Below are 18,063 nucleotides of genomic sequence, written 5' to 3' on the forward strand. Positions count from 1 at the left end.
GCTTAACTAAATTGTAAAAGACTGAAAATTGAAAAGGCAGTAACCTAGCCAAGTCAATTTGACTTTAATTTCTGAGCTGGTATTTTATTTCAACTCAGCATCCAACATAGTTCCTGGTACAGAATAACTAGGCACCCAGTACATGTGTGTGGAAGAAAAACCAAAAGCAAGAGAGAAACACCTCAGGAGGGCAAGAGATGAATTGGTGTGAGTCCTGCTTCAAAGGTCATTCAAATTCACCTCATCAAGTCACTCACCCTCTGGAGCCTTCCGGGGGGTGCCCTTGCTCTAAAGGATGAGGCCCAAGGGCCTAACACAGCTCCTGAAAGTTTGCCTCTGCTAACCTGTGGTCACCTCCACAGCATCCTGTCTTATTGTTCTTTCTATCTTCAAACTCCCCATAGCCGTATCTGCTCCATTCTGAACCACTCCATCACGTGCGGTTCCCCTAAATACCACCTTCGTTTCTCTCCCCACTCTGGACCCCATACGCAAGCCAGGTCCTGGAACATTCTCCTCCCTGCTCTTTACTTGACTAAACTTTATTCTTTAGGTCCCAACTTGACAGATGCTTCTTTCCTGATCCTCAAAGACTGGGTTAGTGTGGGTTAGGCCTACACAACACCCAGCAGAGAATGCTTCTGCTCCTTTTCTGGTCTGTCCCATCCACTGCCCATCAGCAGGGAAACAAAGAAAGCTGTACCTTGCTCACCACTGCCCCCCTAGCCCCATGCATGGCACAGATCCGGGCTCAATATTTGCTGAATGAATTAATTTAAGTGTTTGTTTATAGACGATCACTATATAAAATGAAGACTGGGAGAGATTACTAATACACTGAGAAGCCACAGCCAAATAGAACTAGAAGACAGATCATCTGTGAAATTAAATGTAATTGAAAACTCTTTTCAATTTACAAAAATCTTATCCCCATCCAAATTTTTCAGGGACTCTACTACTAAATAATGTGGACACATATACATTTGAATAGGATTTTCAATATAATGCACAATTTTATTTTCCCCCCATGAATACATGTTACAAGGTGTTCATTAGGACATTTCAAACTTCCCTTATTCTCAAAGTAGGCTAAAAGTCTCTACTTCACTTTGCCCATATTCAGAAAATCCAACTGAAGGCTAAGATTTTATGTTTTAGCTCAAATGGAAAATAAATAAGCCACATACCAGGTACAAAGACTACTGCCATCCAGATGACATCTTACCTCTTTCCAATGACTCACATGACAATGAAGTTTTCCTTTGAGGAACATTTTAATATTCCTTACTAAAGTAGGGAACTATAAAACCCATGTCTGAGGGAGGTACTAATCTTTTAAAAACAATTCAATAACTTAAATATTAACTTTTAAATTTTATGTATTTAATGCAATTAAAAAATACTTTTTTGCTATTTTTTTTTTTAGAAAGATTTATTGACTTATTTGAGAGAGAGAGAGAAAGAGAGAGTGCTCGGGGGAGAGGGGCAGAGGCAGAAGGAGAGAGAACCCTGAGCAGACTCTGCGCTGAGTGTGGAGCTCGACACAGGGCTCAATCTCAAGACCCTGAGATCATGACCTCAGCCAAGAGTCGGAGGATTAACATGACGGCACCACCCAAGTGCCCCAACTTTTTTTCTCTTTTTAAACACAGTTTAATACATCTACTACCACATAATTCAGGACCAAAATCAAACCTAAACCTTAATTTAAGAAATAGCACTTTTCAAGGAAGAAATAGTCTGCAGAAATGTCAATACAGATGGAGTAAAATCATATTAACACTGTTTAATACACCAATTTATCTCCAGTTGTGTGCTCCCCTTTTCGTATAGGAATTTAGTCTTTTTTTTTTTTAGTTTTTTAATTTATTTATTTGACAGAGAGAGAGAGCACAAGCAGGGGGAGCTGCAGGCAGAGGGAGAAGCAGGCTCCCTGCTGAGCAGAGAGCCCCACACAGGACTCCATCCCAGGACCCCAGGATCATGACTTGAGCCGAAGGCAGACACTTAACTGACTGAGCCACCCACATGCCCCTAAAGACACAGTCTTAAGAGTAAATCCAGGAGGTGTGTCATTCTACCATTTACCAAATGATAAGGATCGCAATGGACTGCCTGATGAAAGCATATGCTGTAAACAGGTGGGCAGCACAATCAAACAACACCAAACAAAATCTGATACTTACCACAAATGTCTGACTTTTATGCAGGAGGAGAAAAGCAACTATTTTCTCCTGCAAAATATTCATACAAATGCTTTAAGGGTTGCATGGGATAAGCTGAAGTATGTAGCCCCAAAAAGGAATGAGCCAAGCCCCTCTGTATTCTAAGCCTGTGTCAAGGATCAAGCAGATGCTAAACAAAGAGCTTGCAAGACAATAATGACTTTGTTCTGTCCTTCTCTATCTGTTCCTTCAATCTACACAGAGCCCATCTGTGAGATCACTGGTCTTCTGGGGACCTCAGGGCACCACTCACTTTACCTCCTTTGTCCCATGAACTGAGTTCTGCCTTTGCAAGAATATGCTGCATGCACCAGAAGACATGTGAACGGAGCTCTTTGTTCCACAGAAACAGAACTTCCCCTTTTAGGGTAAAGGTATCATCAGAGGTCAAGACAATCTAACCACATGGTTGTGCAGTCCCCAAGTTGTTACTGAAAAGATAAATCCGTATGCCTGTCCTTCCTGACTCATGAATCAGACATCGTTTGCCCCACTTCAAGGATCAGATGCCATTTTCGAATCACTGTGGCAACAGTGAGCCAAGACTAGGACCCAAGCCTAGCTAACCCCACATTCTTTCCAGGCTTACAGTGTCTCATGCTGGCAAAGATTGGTGTCAGGGAGCTGCTGGGGGCTCATCAGGGAAACTGGGATGGAAGGACAGCCCTCAGTCCACAGACCCAGAACCTGTGAAGAATTCCTCAAATTCCCAATCTCAGCCTGGAAGTTGGTTCCCAGTGCCCACTAGAGTGAAAGCTCCATGTGCGTTTGTCTGCCCTGATCGTGGCTGCAGCTCTGCTGGAGCCTTAGAACAGGACCTGGCACAAAGCAGACACACAGTAAATCTTTGTTAGTTTGTTGATGAATGGCTCATGTCTTGTTCAGAGATGCCCTACTTCCCAAAGTCACTGCTGTTTTTGATTTGTGCATTAAAAACTCTAGTGGGTAGCGTTTATTATGTGTTGAAGTCACTCTCAGAATATGGGCAAGAAAATGTACAGAGCCGAAGAGGGACTAATAAAGAGCCAAGAGCACTGAGGAAACATTTCAAAGACATAATGAAATATACCTTTCAGTTAAAAGACATTTGTGGCAGGATGAGTGCCTTCCCCAAAGCAGTCTCACCCTAGTCCCTGGCACCTGAATATGTTAGATCACATGGTAAAAATGTACTTTACAGATATCATTACACTTACAGACCTTCAAATAGGGAGATGATCCTAGATTATCTAGATGAGTCCAATCTAATCACATGAGCCCATAAAGGCAGAGAACTTTCTCTGGCTAGAAGCAGAGAGATATGGCAGAAGGAAAAGACAGAAATTTAAAGCATGGGAGGGTCTTGACCCAGTGTGGCTGGAGAGGGGCCACATGAAAATCATGAGAAGGACTCTCTCTTTCTATCTCATAACAAAAAAAAAAAAAAAAAAAAAAAATTAAAGGGACGCCTGGGTGGCTCAGCCAGCTAAGCAGCTGCCTTCAGCTCAGGTCATGATCCTAAGGTCCTGGGATTGAGTCCCACATCGGGCTCCTTGCACAGCAGGGATCCTGCTTCTCCCTCTGCCTGCCGCTCCCCCTGCTTGTGTTCTCTCTCTGATTTAAAAAAAAAAAAAAAAAGTCATGAGAATGAATGCTGGCAGCCTCTAGGAGCAAAGACCGGCCTCAGCTGACGTCCAGGTAGGAAACAGGGACATTAGTCCTACAAATGCAAGGAACTGAATTCAGCTAACAACCTGAATGAGCTCAGAAGAAGATGTATCCTCAGATGCATCCTCAGAGGCTCTAAAAAGGAATACAGCTCTGTAAAGCCTCTGATTTCAGTCTTGTGAGACTCTAAGGAGTAGACCCAGGGGAACCACACTGTGCCCAGACTTCTGGCCTACAGGATTACAAAATAATCAATTCATGTTGTTCTAAGCTGCTAAGTGTGTGATTATTTGTTACAGCAGCAATAAGAAACCAACACTATCAAGGGTGAAGTATATTATCTGCATGTAAAAGAAGAAGAAACTGAGGCTGACTCATGCTCAAGTTATCCAAGGTCCCACAACACTATCTTGTTTGACAAGAGAAGCAAACAAATCCCTCTGGACAGAATTTGCTAGTCCCGTTATGGCTCCTTCTCGCAGTCCAAAACAGATTGGCGGTTACTGGAGGACAGCAGAGCGAGGCCCCCATAAAGACTTCTCCTCCATCTGAGAAAGGTAGGCGCTGCTTCAAGAAGGACCCGCAAGGAAGGCAAAGGAAAGTTCACCTGCCCAGCCAACTGTAACAGCCAAATCCACCTTGCTGAGCCCTGAGACAAAAGAAGTCACTGCTACATAGCCACGTTCCCCTCCTAGAGGCTGTTATGTCAACAGTACAAATACTATGAACCTAAGTCTTCCTTCATAAATGCATTTAACCTGGAGATAATATTTCCTGTATCGACCTATCCTTGTACTCCTCAGAAGCCATCTTTGTGAGGATCTCCGTTGAGTCCAGCTCCCAGAACATACCTGAACCATAATGAATTTAACATACTGTACCTCTGAAACAAACAATACATTATATGTTAAAGAAAAAAAGAAGAAGAAGATAGTAGGAAGGGAAAAATGAAGGGGGCGGAATTGGAGGGGGAGATGAACCATGAGAGACTATGGACTCTGAGAAACAAACTGAGGGTTTTACAGGGGAGGTGGGGGGGGGGGGGAGGGATGGGTCAGCCCAGTGATGGGGGGGGAAAGAAAAAACATAGTTCAATAAATGAATATGTTTTTAAATTAAAAGGAGAATGCCGAATGGAAGCCACTTTATTAACCCCAGAGAACTTTAAGGATGCAATACCATTCTGAAATCCAGTATTAATTTTCACGCAAGGTATACATAATTGAGGTCTATACATAAATAAGAATCTACAGAGTAAGAAGCCTTGACAGCATCTAGGCAAAGAATAAAATTTTTCGCTGAAATATTCTTCAGGGCTACTTTGCTTGGCATGACTGATTCCTAACTCAGAAGAGAATTTCTATCTTCCCAGCAATTGCTTTCAGCATGAAAATATTTCTATCAATGATTAACTTCTATTTATTGAACACCTGATGTATGCCAGGCCCCTTGTCACACTCCTCATAGGCATGACCAATAATGACAAAGGGTGAAGTATATTATCTGCATGTAAAAGAAGAAGAAACTGAGGCTGACTCATGCTCAAGTTATCCAAGGTCCCACAGCTGGTAGAACTTCTGATGTAACATTTGAACCCAGACGCTGCTAACCCCAAGCCCACAGCCCTTCCCCTCTGCCACATTTCCCCCCATGTTGTCAAAACACTGTTGTCCAGGGGTCATCAGGAGACAGAGAATACCCTTGGCTGAAAAACAGAAAAACATCCACACTAACAAAAAAAAAAGGAGAAATGTTTCAAAACATGTCTTTCCTGAAAATCCACTTCTGGTACAGAAACACACACTGACACCCCAGTTTTTCTGCCCACGACGCTGCACCTGGCATCTGGCTGCTGCTCCTGTCGAGTTTCTCAGTGCGATTAACTGCCCATTGCCAATGACGTCGCACGTCACATTCATCTACCACTGAAAATGTTGAAATGTCAACCAAATGGCAGGAGTAACAGGCTGCTTAATGTAAATCAAATATCAATCCCAGTGCTCCAATTAAGGCCCTGTTTAACTCAGTAAATAAGAGTCATGTTTCAAAATGTTTGGAAGTCATTTCATCCCAAAGTCATTTCATCCCCAAGTCATTTCATCCCCAAAGGTATCCTTCAAAATCACCTTTACACAGAACAATTTTGACCACTCACTGTATTCTAATTTAAGAGCCTCATTTTCTGACTTTATGGAGAGAGAGCTCTCAGCAACAGCAAATAGGCAGGAGCAGAACCTGAGATGCTCTCTGTGGCCAAGAAATGTGCAAAAAGCATATGGTAGCCACCTTAATACCCAGCCAAGAACCAACTGATCTACAAGGGACCACCACAACAACAGGACGGACTGCAATGTAGCTGACAGTTTTGATAGTGCATTTCCACGTACCCTATCATGCTAACCCTCCCAACCAGGGAGGGGATGATTATTAGGTTGAAACCTAAGCTGCTGACTGTCAGATCATGAAGGCCATACTGTCATTCTACTTGGAGTGGAATCCAGACATTATGTGAGTGGAGGGATTTTCTGGGTTGTGCACACAGTAAGTGTTTAATCATTAAACAGGAATGAAACAATGAATGGGCACCAATATAAATTATTTTGTCTTCTAAAAGCACCCATATTTCCAAAATTTGCATCATTCTAGCTGAAAGGGTGAACATTTTTGTCTTGTAGTGAAATAGAGCAAAATAGCTAAAACGGTACAAGGAAATGGTCTACCATTTCTAATAACCTTTGGCCCTCTATGTCACACAACCCAAAAAATGCCAACAGGCTACATATGTCTACACCAATGAGCTTAGGCAGCCACTTGGACCAGTTTTCTGGAACTGCAAACATCATCCCAATTCAGAAATATATATCTTATTTGAAATTATACTACAGAAATATTAACCAATAGAATCACAGACCACTGAACAAAGCAACTCAGTATTTTTTTTACTATTTTACTACTTCTGGAATAAAACAAAAATAGATCTTAAGCATTAGGCCTAAGCCCTTTATACTGACTGGTTCACCATCAACCAAAATCCCAAGAACTCACACAGTTTTCCTACTACCTTCATCTCGGGCAGAAGCCTGCACCATCAGAGAGTCAAGTAGGATACAGGAACTTCTTGATGGTCACTAGTGTATAAACCGCAGGAGATGTTTCCAAGGTCACTTTCTAGGGTGTGATCCGGGCACTGCGTCCAGAAACTGGACCTTCTTAGTACCCCTGGGATAACGGATCTCTCTAGAAAGAAATCATGCTACACAAAGCCCTAGAGGATTCTGATTTCTTTTTATTATAATGAGGAATATCTCTTTCCAGGCACATCCTTCTTCCAAGGCTCTTTCCCTGGTTTTAAGAGAACCTACTAACAAATCAGAGTGCTATCTGGTGAGTAGGAGGCCAGAACACCAGATGCTAAATGATGTTGTTGGAGAGGTATGTCACCAGAACTCCCAGAAAATCCAAAGAAATACACCCGTTCCGGAACTATACCCAACCCTCTGATGACCAAGTTCATCCACATTCTTTAAGAATGAACACACATATTCTGGGATCGCTTCTCTGAACTATTGATTCCCAGGCTGATCAGACTTTGTTGCAATTTTTTTTCTGTAAATGCAATTTTGTCAAGGATTAATCTAATTATTGTGTGTGCTCCCATCCAGTTCCAAGGTTTTCCCACCATGACGGCTTACAGTGTCTCCTTGCTGAGATGCTTTCAAGAATGGATATCCATCTTCCCAGAAATGATTTTGAGACTTTTTTTTTTAATCTGGGGAACTCCTTCTTCAAATGAACCCTAATACTCTCAAATGTGGACAATATATTAAAAAAAAAAAAAAAAAACATAAAAAACAGGTCTTCTCTGAAACAAGCACAGAGGACGTTAGGCTTAGACTCAGAGCTATACCCAACTCATTCTTCTCCCTTTTACCCTTTGGGAAAAAGCCCAAAGGTTTGAAAGAACAGGATACCACTGAGCTAAATTACCACTCAAACTCCCGGCCAGCCCTATGTTTCTACAAAAAACAAAGTTATGTTGTCCAGGGAAAATGTTCACATTCCAAAAGCATAAGTGCTTGAAGCTTCTCCACACGGCAAGCCTACTCACCAGGATCGGCTTCAGGATGTCCATGTTGGAACGAAGCACTTGCTCAGCGGCATCCAGTTTCTCCCTTGGCAAGCTGCAAAGCGTGGAAACTTCTAGTTCACCAAGTTGAATCACCTCCTGTAATTTGGATCCACTGCACAGATTGGTCAAATGTAACTGGTAGCCTTGCAAAAATACCTGGAAGCATTTCATGCAAAGAGAGACAAGCAAAACCAGGTTACAAAGATGCAAAGTTGGGTCAGTACAGCTTTGAAGAATGGACACCGTCGCAATAGTCCAATGCATCAGATCTCTTTACCGACCTTCAGAACATAACAAGGCACAGTCTAACAGGAAACTTAAAGTCTGAATATTGTCTTTGACTCATCATCTCCCACACTCTTGTCCTTGTGAAGGGAAATCCAGAGTCCAACGCTTTTTCTCAAAAGTGGGACACGATTCAGGAAATAGGAATTGAAAGTCTAAACTTCTGAAACCATTTTTATTATTTTATTAGAGAAAAACATTCTCATTATTTTGGAACTTACGTTAAACTGGGGTTGGGCTGAATTATGAAAAAAAAAAGCATTCATACTATTTACTTACAGGTATAGATATTTCATGGATGCAGAAAACTACGTTGAAGCAATTTCAGAAATCTGGAACTCTTCATTTTATTTGCCCCCAAGCAGAGTACCAGAAAGCCAAGCCTCTTATGAAAAGGCCTCTTTGAAGGCCAATTCTAAGTCATTCTTATGCACTCATTATAGCAAACCCAGAGAGAGCCTTTCCTTGGCCATATTTTGTATACTTAATTAACTTTCCTGGGCCTCAATAAACTGTACTTCTTCATAGACGGTCCTTACTATCCATGAGACAGCAAATTCAGCAAGAGGGGCTTGCTTTTCTTGCTCACTTTGTGGGATAACGCTGAAACATTACTGACAGTAAATATCTGTGGAATGAATGAATGATGCAGATTCTGTACTATCCCATTATTACCTCCCCCGCTAGTTAAATTAGTGCAGCTTGACCTGTCTGCAGTACAGCCTAGCGTGAGTGATGGACCGAAAGCCTCTCCAGGCCTACGGAGCTTTCTAACATTGCAGAGCCCTCAGCCTGCCATGGCTTCCACGAAGTTCTCACCTACCAGACATGCAAGTGCCCTTCCGTCTTGCCCCTTTCTCCAAGTAGTCCTTGCTGTCAGCCTACCTTCGGTATCTGGGTTTGAGAGCACTGGTTACAGAGAGACCCTAATACCATGCAAGGACCACCTCCACACTCAGGGTGCCCCTTATTTTAAACTGATCTGATGCGACAGATAAGAAATTGGCAGGGGGGAATGGAAATTGTGCTAAACGCAACTGTTTTCATAAGCCTGCTGCCTTTGGCCCATCTCCCAACCATACAACTGGTAAACACAAGGCATATTTTCCTAGTTTCATAAGGACAAACGGTAAGCACATTTTTCTAATTTTAAAAATTCTACATCATGTAAAGCAGAGATCTTACTTTCGGGCATAAACATTTCCACTACTGCTTATTGTAGTGTGTAGATGTGAGACAGGGTAAAGAAGCAGGGCCCCTTCTGCCAAAGAATAAACTTGGGAAGCTTCCCTGAAAATCGATAACCATACAACCCGGGTCTGCTGCTCACTGCACAGGAGCTCTAGGAGATCTAATTATGCCAAAGGAAGTTTTCTAAGAATCTAAGATTAAAATTCTATATAAACACTAATATTACTTCCTGGTTTTCTCCTTATTTATTTTTCTTATCCATCTTTAAAGGAAGCATTAAGTTTTAAAATCTCCTGTCTTAGATTTTATAGACAGCTGCTCTGTTCAATAATCCTCAACTCTGGCTATGGTCTCAGAACTGTGAACATTTTTTAAAAATGTTTAATTCATCTTAAATTCATCCCCCCGACCCCCTTTTAGGGGGAAGTTATCCACAAATGCCAGGTGACAGGCAGGAAATCAGTTTTATTTCAACCAGCTGGCCCATGTGCCAGGTTGCACATTCCACTCTCTGGATGGTTTGGCAATGCCAACCTGAGAGAGAAGTAAAAATGGGTAACGCTGAACCTGAGCTAATAACCTCCTTCAGCACCAAGATAGGGGTTTATTCATTTCTTTCCAGGCACTCTTAAACAATGTACCTGCCATCAGCCCCACCGAGGAAGCTGAACCTCCGCAGCTTACCTTGTGGAGACTGACATCGGCTCCCAGCATTTTGTCCACAGTAAGCCTTGGCAGAGAAAGGTTGTAAGTCAGGAATCCAGAGAAGGTTTCATTGTCCACTAGGAAATCCTGAAGCTTCAAGCCTGCAGAGAAATAGTATCTTATTTTCATATAATAAGTTAAAAAAAAAAAAAAAGGACGATGGGAGGTGGAGAAAAACATCTTAATATTAATGGCCTAGTTTTAAACCAACTGATAACCACAGGCTTCTGGCTGAAGCATACAGAGAAATGATGTTCAGGGAGCTCTGCCTTACAGGAGAGATGAAAAGAATGCTTTCTGAAGATAGAACCAAACTCCAAGTGTGCTCCTAGACTCAGTGTGACACGCTCACACACAGCCTTTCCTTATTTTCGAGGAAAAAGCCAAACCTTTTAAGTGATCTCACCCATCCCATCTGAGATTTGTGAACCTAACCCCACTAGTCCTGTCTCCCAAATGCCACCTCAGCTACAAATCGGAGATATTTAAAGCCTTAGTCCCACAGGCCCCAGGAGGCTGATCTCCTCTTGACGCAGAACAGTGGTTCTCAAACTTGAGTGGACAACAGAATCACCTGAAGGCTTGTTAAAAACAGATTTCCAGGGGGCACCTGGATGGCTCAGTCATTAAGCGTCTGCCTTCGGCTCAGGTCATGATCCCAGGGTCCTGGGATCGAGCCCCGCATCGGGCTCCCTGCTTTGCAGGAAGCCTGCTTCTCCCTCTCCCACTCCCCCTGCTTGTGTTCCCTCTCTCGCTGTGTCTCTCTCTGTCAAACAAATAAATTAAAAAAAAAAAAAAGAAAACAGATTTCCAGTCTCCACCCCCAAAGTTTCTGATTCAGCCAGCCTGGGACGAGGCCAGAGAATTCACATTTCCAACGAGCTCCCAGGTGATGCAGCTGCTGCTGGTCTGGGCCCCGCACTTGGAGAACCACTTGGGGGAGAGCATTACACCTATCAAAGCACTCTCACAGATGTGATCTCATTTTAATTCCAACCCTGGAACACATGAGACAGAGCTCCAAAACCCAGGTCTGCTAGACTGTAAGAAAACAAAAGCGTATATTTAAAAATCAACCCTACTAAATGACTGGATTGCTGCAGGGTTTCATAAAGAATCCCTTTAATAATAAAGCCTCTAGGTACATTCCAGTGTAGTGAAGCAGAAAAAGCACTGACCAGAAATCCAGAATTTTAGTCCCCGGAGTTGGATGCTGTGCCTGGTGGTGTCATTTGGGCATTTCATATCATCTTTCTGAACCTCAGCTTCTTTATCTCCAAAATGAGAGATTTCTTACCAGATGTTGGGTGGGGGCCCCCTGACTCTGAAATGCTACCGTTTTCCCTGTCCTATTTCATTTGACCGTCCACTGCTCCTTCTGCCCCACCCTCTTAATAACCCAACTTCTTTCAATAAAGAGAAAACCAGCTCACCATGACCACGTGCCTAGGCAATGCTCATTCGCCGACTGCAGCCCACAGGCCCAGGCACTAACAGACCTCTAGGGGGCAAACCTTGCAAACCCAATCATTTAACTGATGCGAAATAGAAGTTTGATCTGAAACAGGGCTAGTGTGAGGCTTAGAAGAGGACAGGAGTTAATCCTGGGAGCGAAGGGGGCTCATATGCAGAGATAAAGCAGAAGGAAGTCACAAACACCCAACCAGACTCTCATCTTTGCTGCCCGATCCAGGTATGTTCTTAAGCAAACTTGAATAATTTAGAGCTATAGAAAGGATAAATCAAGCATGATTCACATATCTAGAGAAATGACTGGTTACACCTGACATGCTAACACCTGGTTATTCCTCATGACACCTTCCAGAAGCTGTTCCTTGCCCAGTTAGGTGTCCCTCCTCAGAAGAGGTCCTCCTGCAGACGAACGCCAGCCTGGTGCTCCCCATCATATAGGACACTATACTCTTACTGCAAGGCTCACTCCTATAGTTGCCAAACCTCAGAGCACCTAAGATTCACTTAGGGAGCACACTAAAATGCAGTTTCTTGGGCCCAATTCCCAGAGATTCTGAAATAGCGGATGAAGAGTGGGGCTTAAGAATCTACATTTTAATAAGCATTCCTTGTGCTCCCAATGCAAGGACCATACTTTAAGGAATGTTTTTTTATTTGCATATTCTCTCCACTAGACTATGCCCCTAGGATAGAGAATATGTGTGTGGGGGGTTTTTTGAGCAAGATCTACCCCCAACCTGGGGCTTGAACTCACAATCCCAAGATCAAGAGCCACCTGCTCTACCAACTGAACCAGCCAGGTGCCCCCAGGATATGTGTTTTATCTCTGTATCCCTGTGCCCAGATCAAAGCCTTGCAAAGAATTACTGGTCATTACAAAGAATGATGGCTAGATCATAAATACTAGGAGGTGAGATTAGGGCTGGGAAGATTTGAGAAGTATCTCAGCACTATCACAGATTTTCTTTCAGTTGAGTAGGTCCAAGAAGGGCCCAGAGATATCAGGACAACTCCCGGGCTACACCCCAGGAGCAAACAGGATCCCTATATTATATTCCCAGGGACACAAAGTAACATCCAGGTGTTTACCCCAACCGTAGCTTCCAAGAAGGAAGGTAGGAAAGCTAGTGGCTTCAATCGAAGCCTGACACTGACCATTGTGGAACAATGGGAAAACCACCACAATGGGGGTCAGAAAAGCTGGGCTCTGTATCCATTCATCCGCCAGGACATTTCACCCAAGCTGTATCTCCACTGCCTTGCTTTGTAAAATAAGGGGTAAAATAAAGACGTCTCTTGAGCCCCGGATCGAACAGGATACACACATGAGTTGACCCTCCTTGACCATATGGACCACAAATTCCTCCCAAGTGTGAAAAGCCAGAGCTGAACGTGGACACTGTGCTAGGGAACTTCACAACAGCCTCTTCACGCCAGAGCACGACTGCTGAAGTGTGGGGGGCTGACCCAGGCTGCGCTTGCAATGGGTCGAGGTCATGAGCAACACTCTTGAGACCAGCCAGTAGGCTCGGTGTGTTTATAAGACTCTTCTGTTATGTCAACAGGCTCTGAGGATGAGAACAGCTGGATGTGATCAAACTCAAACCGCCTATCAGTAAGTCCCCTGGAAGAGACAGAAGAACCAAGAGGCCGATTCAATAGTCAACAACCCTGGGCAGTGCACGTGCACAGGGTGGAGAGGTCGCTGGGTGGGGGAGCAGCAGGGCGGGCCAAAGATCCCCGGCTACAAAGAAGCCCATTCTGGTCACATGCGTAGTACACATGTGGACCTAGGTTCCCACACCACCACCCCCGCCAACCGCTAGAGCCCGCACGGACGGAGAAAGGCAATGTGGGGCAGTGCACCGCTTCTCAACCTTGGCTAGGATGACACTCGAATAGGTAGTGTTACAACAACCCCAATGCCCAGGCTACAAGCCCCAGCATCGAATCAGAACTTTCGGAGCTGACACCCAGGTGTCAGAATTTTATACAACGCCCCAGGCGACTGTAGCTGAGTTTGAGAAACAGTGGAGTGGTACAAAAATCAGGGATGTGGGGCCAGAAAAACCTAACTCTGATGTCAGACTCTGCTGTTTATTGACTGCAGCTTTGAGAAACGCATTTTGCCTTCCTGAGACCAACTTTTCTCACCTAAGAGGCAAGGATAACAATATCCCCACCTGCATGAATAGTGAACAACTGGCTCATGGTATATGCTCCATAAATGGTAATAATTTTGTGATTATCGAGAAGGGTTCCTTTCACTTAACTTTACCAATGTACCGAAATGAAGTGTAATGAGAAGGTAAGGACACAGTTCTTGCCCTCAAGGAACTTTCGAGGCTGATAAGGGAGATGAAGAAACGTCAATAAAGCAGAAGGAGGAATGAGGAAGACAGGTCATGCAAGTGACCAAGATGAGGCTTCTCTGTAAGTGCTTGGGGGGAGGGAGGAGAGTCAGGCTGAAGCCAAATTCTGGAAAAGGACAGACGGCCAAAATTCTCTTGAGGTTGTGGCTGGGGGGGTCTCTCATCATGGCAGGGCCAGGACACCGTGTAGATGTAGCGCTGGGTACATTCTAGGTGCCCGTAAGTGTTTTTCAATGAATAAATAAATCAACAAGCAGATAAACATAGAGAAGATTCTTCAAATCCTAAGATTTGGGGAGTAGAGTGGGATAGGGAGGAGAAAGGAGTATAATGGGGGCCAGAGTGAGGTGGCTTGGTACCTCTGGTCTCTGTTTTCTCCATTATGTAGCTGGCAGGAAAATGAGTGGAGAAGCCAAGAATATAGAGAAGGTCAGATGTCTGAAACGGCCCTTCTTCCCTTTGGCCTAGCTAATTCCTACCCTTTTTTTTTAATGACTTGGCCCATGAGTCATCTCCTCCAGGAAGCCTGCCTGGACTTTCCCACCCTCAAGATGGGTTAGGTGGCTGTCCTTGTGCTCTAATAACTTCCTCTGTTTCCCTCAAGCAGCACACGGATGGAGCTACAGTTGTCTGGGTACACATCTTTTTGCCAGAAGAAGAGAAGTGCCTTGAGGGGCGTCTGGGGGCTCAGTTGGTTAAGCATCTGACTCTCGGTTTCAGCTCAGGTCATTATCTCAGGGTCGTGAGATGGAGCCCCGTGTCGGGCTCCGTGCTCAGCATGGAGTCTGCTTGAGATCTCTCTCTCCCTCTGCTCCCCCTGCTCACATTCTAAAATAAATCTTAAAAAAAAAAAAAGTGCCTGGACTTTGTCATTTCAAAGCACAGCAGTGCCTGCTACAGAGGAAGCACCAGAAGATCCGAATTCAAGTCCTGGCTTTGCTCTTAGTCCGAAGTGTGGAGCCAGGAACCTTGCTTTTCCCCTTTTCTTAATCTCTCTGGGCTTCGGTTTCCTTGGACCTAAAATGGAGCTAATACCGTTCACAAGTTGTTGTGAAAACCAAGATCAAGACTGGGAAAGTACTCTTTCAGAAGGAAAGAGCTGATGGGCCTCGACAGTTTACACAGGTAACTGACAGGGTGTACGTGCTTATCACGGAGCTGGACTGGTCGCTAAATTCAATGTGAGTCCCCGCTGCCCACGGAGAAGACTCAGACTCACTATCCAGCAAAAGGCCAAGCGAGCGTTCCTGGGGCAATCTCTCCAATATGGACCAAAATACTCCACCCATGAACTCAGCCTCCTCGGTTGCGTCTGGAGGAGCAGACGGTGGCCTCTCCATTTCCCGAACGCTTTGCTTTGGATGTAGAAAGGTAGGGCAAAGGAAAGAAGAAAAAAAACAAAAGCCAAAAAAAACCCCAATTCAGGATCTTGGAGTCTAAAGAACAAAACAAGTGAAACGTGTGTCTGTGGGCTGAGGAAGAACAGGGCAGATTCCTCAGTCTCTTGCCAATCCTCTGGGCCAGGCCTCACTGACCAAGCTAAGGAAAGACTTCCACAGCGGCCACAGGAGAGGCCCCGCACCAGGCAGGATGCTTTCTCGGCCACTTAACGTGGCTTCCGCTCCTCTCCCGCCCAGCGGAGGACGAGGAAGGAGGGGGAGGGCCAGCGGGGAGGAGGGAGGGCCAGCAGGAAGGCGGAGGAGGGAAGCCCTCCACAGAGCCGGCTGGGGTTACTCTCGGTCAGTACCCTCCAGTCCCCAGCTCGAGTTTCAAGATCCCTGTAGTCTCTTTTGTTCAACGTGAAAAGGAACCACAGCAATCAGCTGCTTGAGAAGTGGGTGGAGAAGGCAAAGGAGAAAAAAAAGACTAGTAGAAAGCGAGCACGTCCATCCAAGGCCCAGACAGTCTTCTAAAAAGGACCCCAAGAGGGTCTCCCTGCCCTCACCCTGTCAAATGGGCAATGGCCTGGAGGGGACCAGGCTGGATTCTAACTCCTGGCTTTACTCAGCTGAAGCTGGTCCGGCCGTACAAACAAAACCTTAAAACATTTCTCTGCTACGAAAGGGCTGGTAACACACACACTCAGGTGTTTTTTGTTGTTAGGGTTTTTCTTTTTTTTCCTGATGTTAGGGCTCTACTTTCTTCTGCAAGAATAGCTTGGATTTCTTTACTACAGTGAGGGCTTGCTGAGGGGATATGTAGGCATAACCAGTCTCAGGTTCTGGAGTCTGGCTACCCTGGTTCAAACCTCAGTTTCAGAATTTTCCAGTCATGTGGCCTTGGAGAGATTACTACGCTCTCCGAGCCTCCAGTTTTCTAGAAATGGACGTTTACCTTTACTAGGAGTCTGGGTTATTTTAAACAAGTTCAAAACAAATGTTGATAAACTCATAGATGACAATTATGTATAGTGGTCCCAAGAGAAACCAGAATATTTAGGGTTATGCTCCCTGAACCCTTTGTGGCAAGTACCAGGGAAGCCAGAGTCTTCTCCTGAGACCAACGGAAGTACTCTAAGCTTATGAAACACATAGGGTTAGCTTGCATTAATTCAATAAACTACAGAATGGCTACTGAACCCAAAACACTAGTACTATGGTTCAAAGGAACAATATTTCTCCGTGCTCCTTGAAGGTAGGAGCCTGTAACAAACGAGATGCTATCTGAAGACATGATCCCTGTCCTTGCCAAGGGGAGATGGAGAGGGATGAGGTAGGCAGACCTGTGAGCCTCCAGCCCTGTCTGCAACTCCACAATCAGTCATCGTTAAAATCAGGGGGTGGAGAGTGACACCTACTTTCCACTTCACCTAGACATCTACAGTAGCAGACCCATGTCTTACTGAGAAGTGGGCAAGGTGGGCGTTGGTTGCTGCTGGAATGAGGACTGATGTCAGCTGATGAGAACCTGCATGGCAACCAGGTCCCCAAAGAATGAGTGGAGACAGTGGCCCCAGGGGGAAAGGGTGATGGGTTCACACTGGCCAGGAGCACTCCCGATGCAGTCAGGGTGACAGGCAGTCCGGCTGGCTCCGGAAGCCCAGCAGGAAATGAAGGTAACAAGAGATGAAAAGTAATAGAGGTCACGCTGGCCCACATGAATTCTGGACCTGAAGAGAAAGAGAGGAAGAGATGAGGAGCCAGCATTAGACAAAGCAAGGAAAGAGCTGAAAGCACTGTTCATGGAGAATGCTTTGTGAAGGCCAGGGAGGTGGGAAGGTGCGAGCACATGCCTGGAAAAGGCAAAGAACAAGGAGAAGGAAAGAGGCCAAAAGTATGAAGAAGCACAGAGTCCAGAACAGGAAAGACTGTATCAGAGAGAAAGGGCAGAGCAAAAAAGAGCTGGGAAGAGGGGCGCCTGGGTGGCTCAGTCGTTAAGCGTCTGCCTTCGGCTCAGGTCATGGTCCCAGGGTCCTGGGATCGAGCCCCGCATCGGGCTCCCTGCTCCGCGGGAAGCCTGCTTCTCCCTCTCCCACTCCCCCTGCTTGTGTTCCTGCTCTCGCTGTCTCTCTCTGTCAAAAATAAATAAAATCTTTAAAAAAAAAAAAAAAAAAAGAGCTGGGAAGAAAGAAGAGAGTTTGAGGCATCAATCCTCACTGATGAGCTGGTCTCCAACTGAAAACGCAACCAGACACACCTAACACCAGCAGTGTGGGAGTGGAACTAGCCCCAGGACCTCAAGAGCTCTAGGAACACAGGAGAGGGAAGGAAGAGGAGTTTAAGATGAGGTAGGGGCTGAAAAGGGATTCTTTCCAGGGCTGAACTAAAGGAATAACTGTTAATATATATAATGTATAAATAACTTAGTTTTCCTTTACTTTCAAAACAAAATGTATCAAGATAGGGACAAAGGAGTGATTTGTGGGCAGAGGAAGGTGATTAAGCATTTACAGAGCATCAGACTCGTTATATGTACTCTTTTTCTAGAATGCCTAAAACAAGCTTACGAGAAATGTCGGAGTCCCATTTTTCAAATGTGGAAACAGACCCAGAGGGGTTAATACCCTGCTCAAGGTCACAGAGCAAGCAAGTGGTAA

General features: G+C 44.8%; 1 protein-coding gene across 4 annotated transcripts in view; it reads right to left on the reverse strand.

Moving 5' to 3' along the window:
- ABCA1 (ATP binding cassette subfamily A member 1) overlaps positions 1–18,063 on the reverse strand; it is a 123,817-nt gene that overhangs the window by 62,092 nt on the left and 43,662 nt on the right. For all 4 annotated transcript variants that reach the window (XM_032419052.1, XM_032419051.1, XM_032419054.1 and 1 more), the window contains exons 6-7: positions 10,162–10,283; positions 7,981–8,157 (exon numbers count right to left, since the gene is read on the reverse strand). In XM_032419052.1, the coding sequence (XP_032274943.1) occupies positions 7,981–8,157; positions 10,162–10,283 (299 nt within the window). The remainder of the gene's footprint in view (positions 1–7,980; positions 8,158–10,161; positions 10,284–18,063) is intronic.

This window comes from Phoca vitulina, unplaced genomic scaffold (assembly GCF_004348235.1).
Source record: "Phoca vitulina isolate PV1807 unplaced genomic scaffold, GSC_HSeal_1.0 scaffold21, whole genome shotgun sequence".
NCBI lineage: Eukaryota > Metazoa > Chordata > Mammalia > Carnivora > Phocidae > Phoca > Phoca vitulina.